We start from the raw sequence: 15,035 nt of genomic DNA, 5'->3' as shown, positions 1-15,035 counted from the left end.
GAGTTAGTTGACGAAATTGTAAGCGAGATCGATAGTAAAAATATAGTTGGTGCATTATTTTTAGACCTTAAAAAAGCTTTTGACACATTAGATCATAGTATACTTTTGGACAAACTCGATTGCTATGGGATCAGGGGCATTGCTAATTCAATTATCCGTAGTTACTTGACTAATAGAAAACAATTTGTATCCATCGAAAGTGACAGCAGCAACCTTGCTCCAATAAACATTGGTGTTCCACAAGGAAGTAATATTGGACCACTATTGTTTCTTTTATATATTAATGATATAGGTAATTTACATCTTAAAGGAACTCCACGACTATTCGCCGACGACACAGCTCTGTTCTATCCTGACAGTGACATCAATGCTATTATTAACTCAATGGAAAATGATTTAAGAACTCATGATCAATATTTCAATGCGAACTTATTATCATTAAATGCCACAAAGACTGCGTATATGATTTTCCGTTCCATAAGGAAAATTATACCAACGCATAATCATCCCCAGCTCGGACACAATATTATTGAAGAAGTTGACTATTTCAAGTATTAACATTAACATTAACCTGGGCTCACCACATAAAGTTTGTTGCCAAGTACGTGGCGTCGTACTGCGGTATTTTATGGAGAGTCAAGTCCTTTGTTCCCCAGCGTGTTCTGTTAAACTTTTATTTTGCTTACATCCATTCACAGCTCAACTACTTGGTATCGGTGTTGGGGCGAGCCGCTAGTTCTTATCTGAATAAACTCCAAACTCTACAAAACAGATGCCTAACAATCATGTTCAATAAACCCTTACTATTCTCGAGCCTATTATTATACTATTACAGAAACCATAATGTTTTACCAATAACATACTTATGAGATGTCCAAACGTTGCTATTCATCCATGATAATTTGCATAACTCCACAGTTCACCATAACCTACAGTTCCCAACTATATCCCATTCTAGAACAACACACCGTAGTAACATTTTTTTTCGAGTTCGAGCAATTACAAGCCTTGGTCAAAGACGGATCCTTTTTGTTGGTCCAACTAAATATAATGCACTTCCGCCTGATATGGATCCCTCGAAAGGAAATCTTTTCCACTGGGACTCCACTTTATGTTAATTATAAATTGCACAACAAACCATGAATAAATAGAATCTCACGCGATAAAAATTCTGTCAAGTTTTTTCAGTGGAAATTTTCAACGATAGAAAATCCTACAACCGTGTCTTTGTTCGGATACCGACACAGCATCGATTAGAACGTGTTACAGCAGCAGAAAACCCGTGCCGTGACGTCTGACGTTAATTTCGCGCGGATTGTATAAGTGTTGTGACTTGTGCTTTTTCCTCGCGGAGGTTTTTCACACTGTCACACAGCCGATGGCCGGTGCAACAGATAAACAGTTGAGATTGTGCTTTTTCCTCAAGGAGGTTTTTGGCACATATTAAAGAGGCAATCGATCAAGACCAGGTCTTGGCGGCCATTCCTTATTGCCAGACAAGCTAAGTATTGTTTCCTTTTTCTCCTCTGATACCATTGCTTATCGTTGCATTCCACCTCATATAATTACATAACCTGCGCGGGGATAACTCCGTGCTTTAATAAGCATCGTTATAATGAATCCCCCTAATCCTGATAATGTAATGGATACAGATCCAAAACCACCTCTTGATAACAACAAGAAGATCTCAAGGGTAAAGAAGTATCCCGATGATCCTTTGCTTTCGACCGGTTCCTATGTGGTCTATTTCCGGACCAAGAACAACAACAAATTTAACCTTATAAAAATATCTCACGAATTGACTTCACGATACTCTACTATTACACGTATTGATAAAGTACGCCCAGGGAAGCTTAGGGTCTTGTTAACCAGCTCAAAGCAGGCTAACGAGATCGTTCAAAGTGATCTTTTTGCGCGGGAGTATTGTGTCTACGTGCCAGCACGCGAAGTGGAGATTGACGGCGTGGTCACAGATGCGAGTCTGACATGTGAAGATATTCTTGAGCACGGGGTTGGCGAATTCAAAGACCCCCTACTCAAGAAGGTAAAAATACTGGATTGTAAACGTTTACATTCAGTGTTTGTCGCTGGGGACGGAACAAAATCTTATCCCCAATCAGACTCTTATCGAGTGACCTTCTCCGGTTCGGCTTTACCCAATTTCGTTCTCTTGGACCGGGTACGTCTGCCTGTTCGTCTGTTTGTACCGCGGGTCATGAACTGTACCAATTGTAAACAATTGGGACATACAGCCTCTCGTTGTGGCAATAAACCTCGTTGTGCTAACTGTGGAGAAGCACATGCGAATGGCTCTTGCGGAAAGAACATTGAAAAATGTTTTTACTGTAAAGAGGACCCGCATGACCTCTCGATATGCCCCGCGTACAAATTGCAAGGGGATAAATTGAAACAATCTCTCCAAGCACGCTCCAAGCGTTCTTTCGCCGAGATGCTCAAGAATGCTAAGCCACCTAAACTAACAGAAAACATCTACACTTGCCTGTCAACTGACGAGTATGAATCTGACGATCCCCTCGAAGGTCCATCTTCGGCTGTCCCTCAGAGCTTTAGAAAGAGGAGAAATATTTCCTCTCACAAGCTCCCTAGTAAGGGTACGAAGATATCTTCTGAGGGCCCTCCAAAAGTAACATCAATGGGAAGTGCTGGTAAAATGAAAAAACCAAAGCAAACAGCTCCTGATCTGGATAAACTTAGATCTAAAAAGGAATTTCCAGCACTTCCTGGGACATTAAAACCCCCAAACGTCCCCAAATACCAACCAGAGAATCTACCAAATGCTGGTTTTATAAAATTCTCTGATATTGTGGACTGGATTTGCAAAACATTCAATTTTTCCGACGCCTTGAAAAATCTTTTGATGACTTTTATACCAACAGTTAAAACATTTTTAAAGCAGTTGACTGCAAAATGGCCCCTCCTCTCAGCGATTGTATCCTTCGATAGCTAATTTACAGAACGAGGTCATGGATTTGATCACTGTTCTACAGTGGAATTGCAGAAGTATCATTCCCAAAATAGATTCTTTCAAAATTCTAATAAACAATTTGAAATGTGACACATTTGCTTACCTCCCCTCGATACCAGGTATTGAAGTTGTCGCATGTCAAGTCACAATGAAAGGCAAGGACCTTTGCATTGCTTCCGTCTACATTACTCCAAGGGCCTCGATTGGGCACCGACGGCTTTGCGATCTAATGGCACTCCTTCCAGCACCAACGTTGGTTTTAGGAGACTTCAACTCGCATGGTACGGGATGGGGCTGTCTTCATGATGATAACAGATCAACTATAATCTACGACCTATGCGATAACTTCAATATGGCAATTTTAAATACGGGAGAAATGACACGGGTTCCGGCACCACCAGCGAGACCAAGTGCATTGGATCTTTCTATTTGTTCGACATCGTTACGATTGGATTGCACGTGGAAGGTAATCCCTGATCCTCACGGTAGCGATCATTTGCCGATCGTAATTTCAATCAGCAGCAGTTCGAGACCATTGGAGACAGTCAATGTTTCGTATGACCTCACACGAAATATTGATTGGAAAAGTTACGCAAACTCGATATCTGAGAAACTAGAAACAACGCGAGAGCTTCCTCTGGAGGAAGAGTATACATTTCTGGCTGGCTTGATTCTCGATACTGCGATTCAAGCTCAGACGAAGCGAGTACCCGGCGTGAAAAATACCATCCGTCCTCCCAATCCGTGGTGGGACAAAGAGTGCTCAGAACTAAAAGCTGAAAAAACTTCAGCCTTCATAATATTTCGAAAAAATGGAACACCAGATAACTATCGAAAATACGCGTCATTAGACTTTAAAATGAAAAGCCTTATTAAAGCTAAGAAACACGGTTATTGGCGTCGATTTGTAAATGATTTATCGAGAGAAACATCAATGACTACTCTTTGGAATACGGCCCGACGAATGCGTAACCAAAACAACACAAACGAAAGCGAGGAATATTCTAACCGCTGGATATTCGATTTTGCTAAAAAGGTATGTCCCGACTCTGTTCCGGAACAGAAGATCACCCGCGTCGCGTCATCAAACAGGAACGAAACACCGTTTTTGATGGTGGAGTTTTCACTTGCACTCTTGTCATGTAACAATAAAGCCCCAGGGTTAGACAGAATCAAATTCAACTTGTTAAAAAATCTGCCTGACACTGCCAAAAGGCGCTTGTTGAAATTATTCAATAAGCTTCTTGAGGATAATATTGTCCCACATGACTGGAGACAAGTGAGAGTTATCGCCATTCAAAAACAAGGGAAACCAGCCTCCGATCATAATTCGTATCGGCCGATTGCTATGCTTTCCTGTATCCGAAAATTGTTCGAAAAAATGATTCTGTTTCGTCTAGACAATTGGGTCGAGACTAATGGTTTACTTTCAGATACACAATTCGGCTTCCGCAGGGGTAAAGGAACGAACGATTGTCTTGCGTTGCTCTCAACCGAAATTCAAATGGCATTTGCTCGTAAAGAACAAATGGCGTCAGTTTTTCTAGACATCAAGGGGGCTTTTGACTCAGTTTCCATAAACATCCTATCTGAGAAGTTGCATCAGCATGGTCTTTCACCAATTTTGAATAACTTTTTGTATAATCTATTGTCTGAGAAACACATGTATTTCACGCATGGTGATTTGTCGACAATACGATTCAGTTACATGGGTCTTCCTCAGGGCTCATGCTTAAGCCCCCTTTTATACAACTTTTACGTAAACAACATTGATGAATGTATCAACACATCTTGCACGCTAAGACAACTTGCCGACGACAGCGTTGTGTCCATTATAGGACCCAAAGCTGCCGATCTCCAAGGACCATTACAAGATACCCTCGACAACTTGTCGACATGGGCTCTTCAAATGGGTATCGAGTTCTCTACGGAGAAAACTGAGCTGGTCGTATTTTCAAGGAAGCGAGAACCAGCACAATTACAGCTTCAACTAGGGGGTGAAACCATAGCTCAGGTCTTCACATTTAAATATCTCGGGGTCTGGTTCGACTCCAAAGGCACGTGGGGATGTCAAATTAGGTATCTGAAACAAAAATGCCAGCAGAGAATTAATTTTCTTCGCACAATAACCGGAACTTGGTGGGGTGCCCACCCAGGAGACCTGATCAGACTGTACCAAACAACGATATTGTCCGTAATGGAATATGGATGCTTCTGCTTTCGATCCGCCGCGAACACCCATTTCATTAAACTGGAAAGAATTCAGTATCGTTGTTTGCGTATTGCCCTAGGTTGCATGCAATCGACTCATACGATGAGTCTCGAAGTGCTCGCGGGCATCTTACCGTTGAAAAACCGATTCTGGGAACTCTCATATCGTTTGCTAATCCGATGCGAAATCTTGAATCCGATGGTGATTGAAAACTTCGAAAGGCTTGTCGAGCTCAATTCTCAAACCCGTTTTATGTCCTTGTATTTTGATTACATGGCCCAGGATTTTAACCCTTCTTCGTTTATTCCCAACCGTGCTCATTTCCTGGATACTTCTGATTCTACTGTGTTTTTCGACACATCCATGAGAAAAGAGATTCGTGGAATTCCGGATCATGTACGCCCTCAAATGGCCCCTAATATTTTTTATAATAAATTCAGAGCAGTCAACTGTGAAAAGATGTTTTACACTGACGGTTCAAACATCAACAGTTCCACAGGCTTTGGTATCTTCAATCAAAACATCACCGCTTCGTACAAACTCAATGATCCGGCTTCAGTCTACGTCGCAGAATTAGCTGCTATTCAGTACACCCTCGAGATCATTGAAACCTTGCCCAAAGACCATTACTTCATTGTCACGGACAGTCTAAGTTCAATAGAAGCTCTCCGGGCAATGCAGCCAGGAAAGTATCCCCCATATTTCCTGGGGAAAATACGGGAACACTTGAGAGCTTTATCTGGACGGTCTTATTTAATATCGTTAGTCTGGGTCCCTTCACATTGTTCCATTCCAGGCAATGAAAAGGCAGACTCATTGGCTAAGATGGGCGCATTAGAAGGTGATATTTATGAAAGGCCAATTTGCTTCAATGAATTTTTCAGTATCTCTCATCAGAAAACTCTTGAAAGTTGGCAAGCTTCATGGAGCAATGGCGAACTGGGACGATGGCTACATTCCATTATCCCTAGGGTATCGACGAAACCTTGGTTCAAGGGGATGAACGTGAGTCGCGATTTCATTCGTGTGATGTCTCGGCTAATATCAAACCACTACACGTTCAACGCACATCTCCGGCGTATTGGGCTCACGGAGAACGGTCTCTGCACCTGTGGCGAGGATTATCAGGACATCGAGCATGTCGTGTGGTCGTGCGTAGAGTATCGTGAAGCCAGGTCTGAGCTTAAGAAATCCCTTAGGGCCCGAGGTAGACCACCTGAGGTTCCGATCCGAGATGTATTGGCGAGTCGGGATAGTCTTTATATGCTCCTCATTTATAAGTACCTTAAACACATTAACGTACAAGTGTAATCTGTTATATTACTCATTAATTTGCTCCTTTTCCTTGACGCTACTTCAACTGAGGCTAAGAATAAATTTCACCTACAGGTTCGTTACTAACATCCGCCCGGTTTTCCCCATCCCCCGACTGTCCACCATCTTCATCGAAACTAACAAGATCTTTCTGCTGTCACTAATTTTTTGCTTCCCCTTCCCATGTCTCTTCACCATCTCGATGTCAACTAATTAGAACTCTGTCGTTCTTAGTCTTTTCGTTTCCATACCCCCTTTTTTCACTCCGTTTTCCACAACATTTACTTCTCTGTGTTTTTTTGTATTCTCAAGACACAGACATAGACAAGCCCTTGGCATCGTAAACCTTAATGGATTATGCCTTAATAAATATAACTTTAAAAAAAAAAAAAATAGAATCTCAGCGGACTTTTTATCAAAATTAAATTTGTATTTCTAGTATTATTATTGCCAGTGTTTATTTGTTTCTTGTTTTCCGCTGAGACTAGTTGCGTGCACTACCAGGGGGCTCCAAATTGAAGCTTTTTGGTGTGGGGGAGTGTGGTAGGCGAAAAAAAAGTAGTTTTGTCATTGTTTTGATTGACGTGCGTTGTATTGATGATACAATTTTTTTTTCTTTTCATATTCATATTCAAAGTTATACAATGTTCACTGTTAAAGGTGTTTCCTAAAGATACTCGATAAATATCACTCCACGCACATCCCAAAATTCCGAGGCAATAACCTTTCCAGACGATTGTTGTGCTTTCGGGCGCTTTAGACGAGGTTCGCCAATTGCTGTCCGCTCAGATGACGATCATTTTGATTCCGGAGGAAAATGATTAATCCATGTTGTTCGAACGTAATCGATGAACAACCCTCGCTACTACCTAGCATCTAAACTCACGTCACCTGTGAATACGATGCTTCGCCTGACACACACATTCAAACCAATCAAACCGATCATATCATTGTACTCATGAACTTATAATAAAAGCAGTCTATTGAATTCTACCTGCGAGACAGCACGTTCTTTTCTTGAGCTCTTCGGTCTGTACAATTGTATCCACGCGGTTTCAACGTGGTCGGTAAATTTGGTCGTTTGTTCCTCCAAAAAGCTGGTCCTTCGAACCGGATAACCATAATTTGACCAGCAACGCGAGTTTATTTGTCGATTTTACGTTGCTCTCGTACGACTAGTGGACATTTACGAGTTGATAGCGAAGATAACGTGTGCAAGCACTCCGCGTGTGTATTGGAGTTATACTGCCGCTAAATATCGTCATGGATAAATTAATCCGCACAAGAAAATCGTATGCCCCGCGGCTGGAACGAGTAGGTCGTTGTCTTGAAAAAATGGAAGACTCCGAAAATGTTGAAGCCGAAGATGTTCTCACGGAGATAGATAACCTCAACAGCATTTGGTCATCGTATCTATCTGTTCATCATAAAATTCTTGATTTGGCAGACGACGAAGCTGTTTACGAGGAAGCAATGACGCATCAGATCGCATTCGAAGAGGAGTATTTGTCACTGAAAAAGGGTTTGGGTAGGCTTCAGAAACGTTTGGAGCCAGTCGAACACGAGGTCACTTTCAACCAACAAAATGGTGGCAACACTAGCGTCATCGAAGCACTAGTTCAGCAACAAACACAGCTTCTTCAAGCAATCACATCCAACGTAGGAGCGTCAACGACTTTAGTTCCGCCATCAAGCAACGGAACGTCAGCCGATAATACCGCACTGCCGGACTTAAGGCTGCCGCGCATGAGTCTTCCGATCTTCAACGGAAATTTTCTGGAATGGCAATCGTTTTACGATCTGTTCAGTGGATCAGTGCATCAAAATCCATCACTTCGTCCCAGTCAGAAACTCTATTTTCTCAAAACGCATTTGGCGGGAGAAGCAGCTACACTGATTTCGCATCTAAATGTTGAGGATGCTAACTATCAACCAGCTCTTCAAAAGTTAAAAGAGCGATACAATAAACCGCGTGCAATCGCTAATCTGCACATCACTCGTTTTTTGAGCCAACCATCATTGACAGCGTCGTCCCCATCTGGTTTGCGCTCCCTCCACGATGTTTCGGATGAAGTGATTCGCGCTTTAGCAGCTCTCGGACGCGAAGAAAGAGACATTTGGTTACTACACGTTCTGTATGAAAAGTTGGACTCGAACACTAAAGAACTGTGGTGTCAAAGGATTGTGGACCTTGAAGAGGATGATATAAGTTTTGACGCACTGTTGAAATTTATTGATAATCGAAGCTCAGCCCTGCAATCATCACAACGGTCCCGGATCTCTAGCACCATCCCAGCTAATAAGGTTCCAGCATTAAGGCCCCAATCTAAGCAACTTTCTGCATTAGTTGCTACTAAACAAACACAAGTCATCTGTGGCATTTGTTCGAGACCTGGTCATCAACCGTACCAATGCGGTAAGTTCACACACGCTAGCTCAGCTGATCGATTCTTTATGGTTTCTAGACAGAAGCTATGCCAGAATTGTTTAAGGAACCATGGTGGAGAAGAATGCAAGGCGGGTTTCTGCCGAAAATGTGGACAGATGCATCATACGTTGCTTCACAACGCTTTTCAACCAGCAGCCCAAGTGACACCACTCGAAGAAAATACCTCTGCATCACCGCAAGCGCTTATATCAGCTATTAACCTATCTGATCATCTCGATGGTACGAACGTGCTTCTTTTGACGGCTACTATTGACGTTTTCGACAAATACGGTCGACCACATTCAGTTCGCGCTGTGTTCGATTGTGCATCACATCTTAGCTTCATCAGAAAAGATTTGTGCGATCAGCTCGGTGTTGAAAAATCGCCTATAAACCTGGATTTTCAAGGAATATCGTCTACAAGCACACACTCCAGTTTAGGCGCTACCGTAACAATTGCCTCCAGGTGCTCAAATTACCAGTTTAGCCTTCCGTGTGCCATATTGGATCAAATCTCTGCCGACCTTCCATTGCGTCCTGTGAATATCGAAGATTGGCCAATTCCACATTCCGTACATTTGGCTGATCCGCAATTTCATAATCCTGGAAGAATCAGCATTCTTTTGGGCCTTCAACCGTTTTTAGAGCTATTGGAACCTGGACAAATTGTTCTCGATCCAGCAGGTCGTCTGCCTATTCTTCAAAATACGAAGCTAGGATGGGTGGTATCAGGTCGTTATGAAACACCACCGCAAGCGGCCCCTATCAGTTCTACTTGTTTAATCACCTTCGTTGATGATACACTTTCTCAACAATTGCAAAGATTTTTTGAGATGGAGGAATACACGCATCCAGGTCCCCACTTCAGTGAAGAAGAAAGGATGTGTGAGGCACATTTCGAACAGAACACCGTTCGCGACAACAATGGTCGATTCCAAGTTCGTCTCCCCTTCCGAGAAGATCCAAAATCACTAGGAAAATCTCGTGAAATCGCTACTGAACGGCTTGAGCAAATTGAGCGAAAGTTGGCCAAAAATCATCAGCTTAAGGGACAATATCACTCCTTTCTGCGTGAGTATCTCGAGGCAGGCCATATGTCTCTCGCCAAAACACCAGCACCGGTTGGATCAGTATACCTCCCACACCATTGCGTCTTGAAGGAGTCCAGCACTACAACCAAATGCCGTGTCGTTTTCGATGCTTCGGCCAAAACGACTAGTTCAAAATCACTTAATGACGTGCTAATGAGTGGTCCTGTCCTACAAGATTCCCTCATCGACATTCTGCTACGGTTTCGTTTCCCAGTTATTGCACTTACTGGTGATATACAGCAGATGTACCGTATGGTGCAAGTTGCAACGGAGGATCGTGATTATCAACGAATCTTATGGCGATGGAAACCTGAAGATGACATCGATGAGTACACTCTAAACACCGTCACCTACGGAACAAAACCGGCGTCGTACCTCGCGACAAAATGCGTTCAACAGTTGCTCAATCTCTTTGCTGTAAACTACCCGGATGCGGTCCAGAAGGCATTGAAGGGGACATACGTTGATGACGTTTTGATCGGTGCAGATTCTCCTGAAGAAGCTCAACAGTTACGACAACAGCTTTCGGAAATATTTGCATCTGGAGGTTTCCACCTGCGTAAATGGGCGTCTAATTGTAACAGGGCCCTTGAAGGTGTATCCGAAGCAGACCTCGAAATTAGGATCCCGATCGAATTAAATGGAAACGAAACCATCAAGGCCCTTGGAATTCACTGGCAGCCGTGCAGTGATGAGCTCTTGTTTTCCTATCAACCAGTTAAGATCCTTCAGCCCACTAAACGTATCATTTTGTCGCAAATCGCCAGCCTGTTCGACCCTCTGGGTTTGCTCGCTCCAATCATCGTCAAGGCGAAGTTGGTGATGCAACGTTTGTGGGAGCTGAAGGTGGACTGGGATGAAACTCCCCCTGGTGAGTTGATTGATGATTGGATAGTTTTAGCACAGAATCTGTTCGCTCTCAATTCATTTCAGATACCACGAAGAGTCGTCTACGCTCGAAGCCTTACACGACTCTACCTGCACGGCTACAGTGACGCTTCCGAGAAGGCAATGGGCGCCTGCATATACATTCGATCCGTCGACGAAGATGGCAACCACTCATCGCATCTTCTTTGTGCAAAATCGAAAACAGCACCGATCGGGAAGGGTCGGTCGACCATACCTCGCTTGGAGTTAAATGCGGCGGTGATCTTGGCACGTCTAATCAGCAATGTTACTGCAGCTTTGGCAAAACAGTTTCACGAAATTCGAGCCTACAGTGATTCCCAGGTAGCATTGGCATGGATATCTGGCGGAGCGTCTAGATGGAAAACATATGTTGGAAATCGCGTAGCCGAAATCGCAACTCTCTTGCCGTCGATCAACTGGTATCACGTTGGTACCCACGACAACCCTGCAGATATAATATCGCGAGGTGCTCTTCCTGTTAATTTGAAAACGAATAATCTTTGGTGGCATGGTCCAAATTGGCAGCATTCATCACCACATCGAGATCTTAACGATGCACAAAGGCAACAAGTAGACCGTGAACGAAAATCTATGGCAGTCGGTCTCATGGTCGCATATCAAAATCATTTTTTAGATGAGATGTTAAATCGTTACTACCCAAACAAACAAATGTTGCTACGTGTCACTGCTCGTCTTTTGAGATTCGGCTCCCGTGGACCTGAACGTCTAACATCTGCAGAGTTGGATAAGGCTCTTTTAATATATGTATCGCACACACAGAAATCTCACTTCTCGAATGATATCAACCGCTTGAAAGAAGGAAAATTTGTGTCTAGCGGAAGTTCTATTCGTTTACTCGATCCTTACTTGGATGCAGACGGGCTTCTCAGGGTGGGCGGCCGTATCCGTCAATCGAAGCTAAATTATGATACAAAACACCAGCTACTGCTACCTCGGCGTTCTATATTCACTTCTCTAATATTATATGACGCCCATATCAACAACTTTCATTGCGGACCGCAAACTTTGCTAGCAATTTCTCGTCAACGTTTTTGGATACCGTATGGGACAAGTGCGGCTCGTAAAATCACTCGGCAATGCGTAACATGCGCTCGAATGAAACCTCTACCTTTACGTCAGCAAATGGGTCAGTTGCCATCATCTCGTTTGAATCCACAGCCTCCGTTCTCTGTAGTAGGAATAGATTATGCGGGTCCGGTGAATATCATAAGCCGTAAGGTACGTGGAGCTGCATCGAGCAAGGGATACATAGCCTTGTTCGTTTGTTTCGTTACAAAGGCGGTATGGCTGGAAGCAGTATCGGATCTCAGTACACCATCGTTTCTGGCGGCGTTTACCAGGTTCACCAGTCGCTACGGTATGCCAGCAAAGGTATATAGCGACAACGCTACAAATTTTCGTGGAGCAGCAAAGCAATTGAAGGACGTCGCAAATCTTTTCAATTCCAATGCACACCAATCGATCGTGGCAGATTTTCTTGCCGACAAGGGTGTCGAGTGGAACTTTATTCCGCCACGCTCTCCTCACCATGGAGGGCTCTGGGAAGCTGGTATCAAGGTCGCCAAGCAGCTGCTGTGTAAAATTTCAGGTAATTTCACATACACGTTCGAGGAATTGTCGACTCTTTTGGCACAGGTTTCGGCATGCATGAACTCTCGTCCCATCACACCGATTTCCAATGATCCAACGGACCCGCAGCCATTGACCCCCGCGCATTTTCTGATTGGGAGGCCGTTGACAACAGCACCGGAAATCAACCAACTCGAACGCCGTGTCAGCTCTATGTCGCGTTGGCAATTTGTTCAGCGTGTATCTCAGGAGTTTCGAGCAAGATGGCAGAAGGAATATGTACGATCGTTGCAGGTATTCACGAAGTGGCAAAAATCTGCATCTAACGTGAAGGTTGGTGACTTCGTACTTTTGGTTGGCGAAAACGATAAGCCGAAGCAGTGGCCGCTTGGACGGATAGTGGAAGTTCATCCAGGACCTGATGGATTGGTCCGAGTAGCATCTCTGAAAACTGGCAACGGAATCACACAACGAGACATCCGGCGAATTCGTTTGATACCCATGGACAGCGATGAATACGTTTCAAGACGATTAAGTAATGAAATTCCGGACCGGAATTTGGTGGGCGGCTTATGTTCGAACGTAATCGATGAACAACCCTCGCTACTACCTAGCATCTAAACTCACGTCACCTGTGAATACGATGCTTCGCCTGACACACACATTCAAACCAATCAAACCGATCATATCATTGTACTCATGAACTTATAATAAAAGCAGTCTATTGAATTCTACCTGCGAGACAGCACGTTCTTTTCTTGAGCTCTTCGGTCTGTACAATTGTATCCACGCGGTTTCAACGTGGTCGGTAAATTTGGTCGTTTGTTCCTCCACATGTTTCATCCATTGTCACATATCGACGCAAAAATTCCGGTTTGTTACGTTTAAACATGACCAAACATTGCCACGTTTATGTTGTTGGTCAACAGTAAACAAACTCGGCAATTACTTTGAACATAATTTTCTCATAGTCAAATGCCCATGCAATATAAAGCCAACATGTTTTTTTGATATCTACGACCATGTTTGAAGTCAGCAAACCAACGTTTTATTGTTGTTTCTGATAGAGCGGAGTCTCCATAACAGTTTTCAAGCCATTGCTTCGTTTGAACGGAATATTTTCTCATAGAGAAGCAGTGAAAATTAAAACAAGAAATTGTTTTTGATCCATTGTTCTGAAAATAACAAAAGTAGCGTTACTCTTGGCACAATAGTTCACAAACTAATGAATAGAATAACATGAAATTTTAACAGTTGTCTTTGAAAAGGTTTGTATCAACTGAAAAAAGGTGCCTGTAATTAAACTAGCGCCATCTATGTGTTAAGCTCGGGACGTTTCAGCACATGTGGTAAACAACTGGAACGATAGAATAATGACATAAGTGCAATATGTCAATAAAGACTGTCCCGGAAAATATGGATGCAACCAAAAACCGCTGCCATTTCGCAATAGTACAGAATCTGTCAATTTTTATGACTGCGTTCTGTTTTTTTACACTCTTCTCTACCACTTGTGCAGTTGTTTATTCGTTTTCATTAGTTTGTTTCGAAATGCGTGGACTTTCAACAGAACAACGTCGAAAAATTGTGTTCAAATGGTGCACAGAACGCGGACTGTCACTGAGAAAGATAGCAAAAATGGAAGGAGTAAGTGAAAAAGCCGTGCGAAATGCAATCAGGAAGTTCGGTGAGGATAACACCTTTGATGATAAACCGAAAACGGGTCGAAAAAAGGTCCTTCTAACCCTCAGTTGGATAAACGTATACCGAAGGCGTTCGAGCAAAAGAAGGAGGTTTCAGTTCGGGATGTGGCAAAAAAGTGGGCACTTCAAAGTCAAATGTTCTTCCTGCTAAAGAACGTTTGAATCTTCGAACCTATAAGAAGCAGAAACAACCAAAACGTAGTCCGAAACAAGAAGCATCGATCAGGCCGAGGATTCGAAAGCTGTACAATACGATTCTTGCTGGAAATATGAACTGCATAATCATGGACGACGGAACCTACGTGAAACTCGATTACAAATTCTTGCCGGAACCACAATATTATACGGTGCGAGAAGGGCAAGTGTTAAACCAGTCCGAGACATCGATTGAAGTCGAAAAATTTGGTAAGAAAGCTATGGTCTGGCAAGCAATTTGTAGCTGCGGTAAGATTTCGAAACCCTTCAATGAACAGCGAAATATACATCAAGGAATGTTTACAAAAACGACTTCTACCCATGATTCGAACCCACAAGGATCCTGTTGTCTTCTGGCCAGATCTTGCTTCTTGGCACTACTCGAAATCAACGGTAGAATGGTATACTACCAAAAATGTCACTTCCGTCCCAAAAGACATGAATCCACCAAATTGCCCACAGCTTCGAACAATTGGGGAATTTTGGGCATTAACGAAGGCACATCTTAGGAAACATGTCTCGGCAGCCGAAATCATTTAACAGTTCGAAAAAGATTGGAAAAAAGTGTCAAAACTTGTCGCTAAGAATTCTGTACGGAATTTAATGA

General features: G+C 43.1%; 2 protein-coding genes across 7 annotated transcripts in view; one reads left to right on the top strand and one right to left on the bottom strand.

Moving 5' to 3' along the window:
• LOC131430449 (Kv channel-interacting protein 1-like) overlaps window positions 1-15,035 on the bottom strand; it is a 251,462-nt gene that overhangs the window by 144,924 nt on the left and 91,503 nt on the right. The window lies entirely within an intron of this gene.
• On the top strand, window positions 7,848-13,151 carry LOC131429254 (uncharacterized). Its single transcript, XM_058593305.1, has one exon. It carries the CDS (start codon window positions 7,848-7,850, stop codon window positions 13,149-13,151), a length of 5,304 nt encoding a protein of 1,767 aa, XP_058449288.1.

Source organism: Malaya genurostris, chromosome 2 (assembly GCF_030247185.1).
Source record: "Malaya genurostris strain Urasoe2022 chromosome 2, Malgen_1.1, whole genome shotgun sequence".
Classification (NCBI taxonomy): domain Eukaryota; kingdom Metazoa; phylum Arthropoda; class Insecta; order Diptera; family Culicidae; genus Malaya; species Malaya genurostris.
This window is presented reverse-complemented; position numbering and strand designations above follow the sequence as displayed.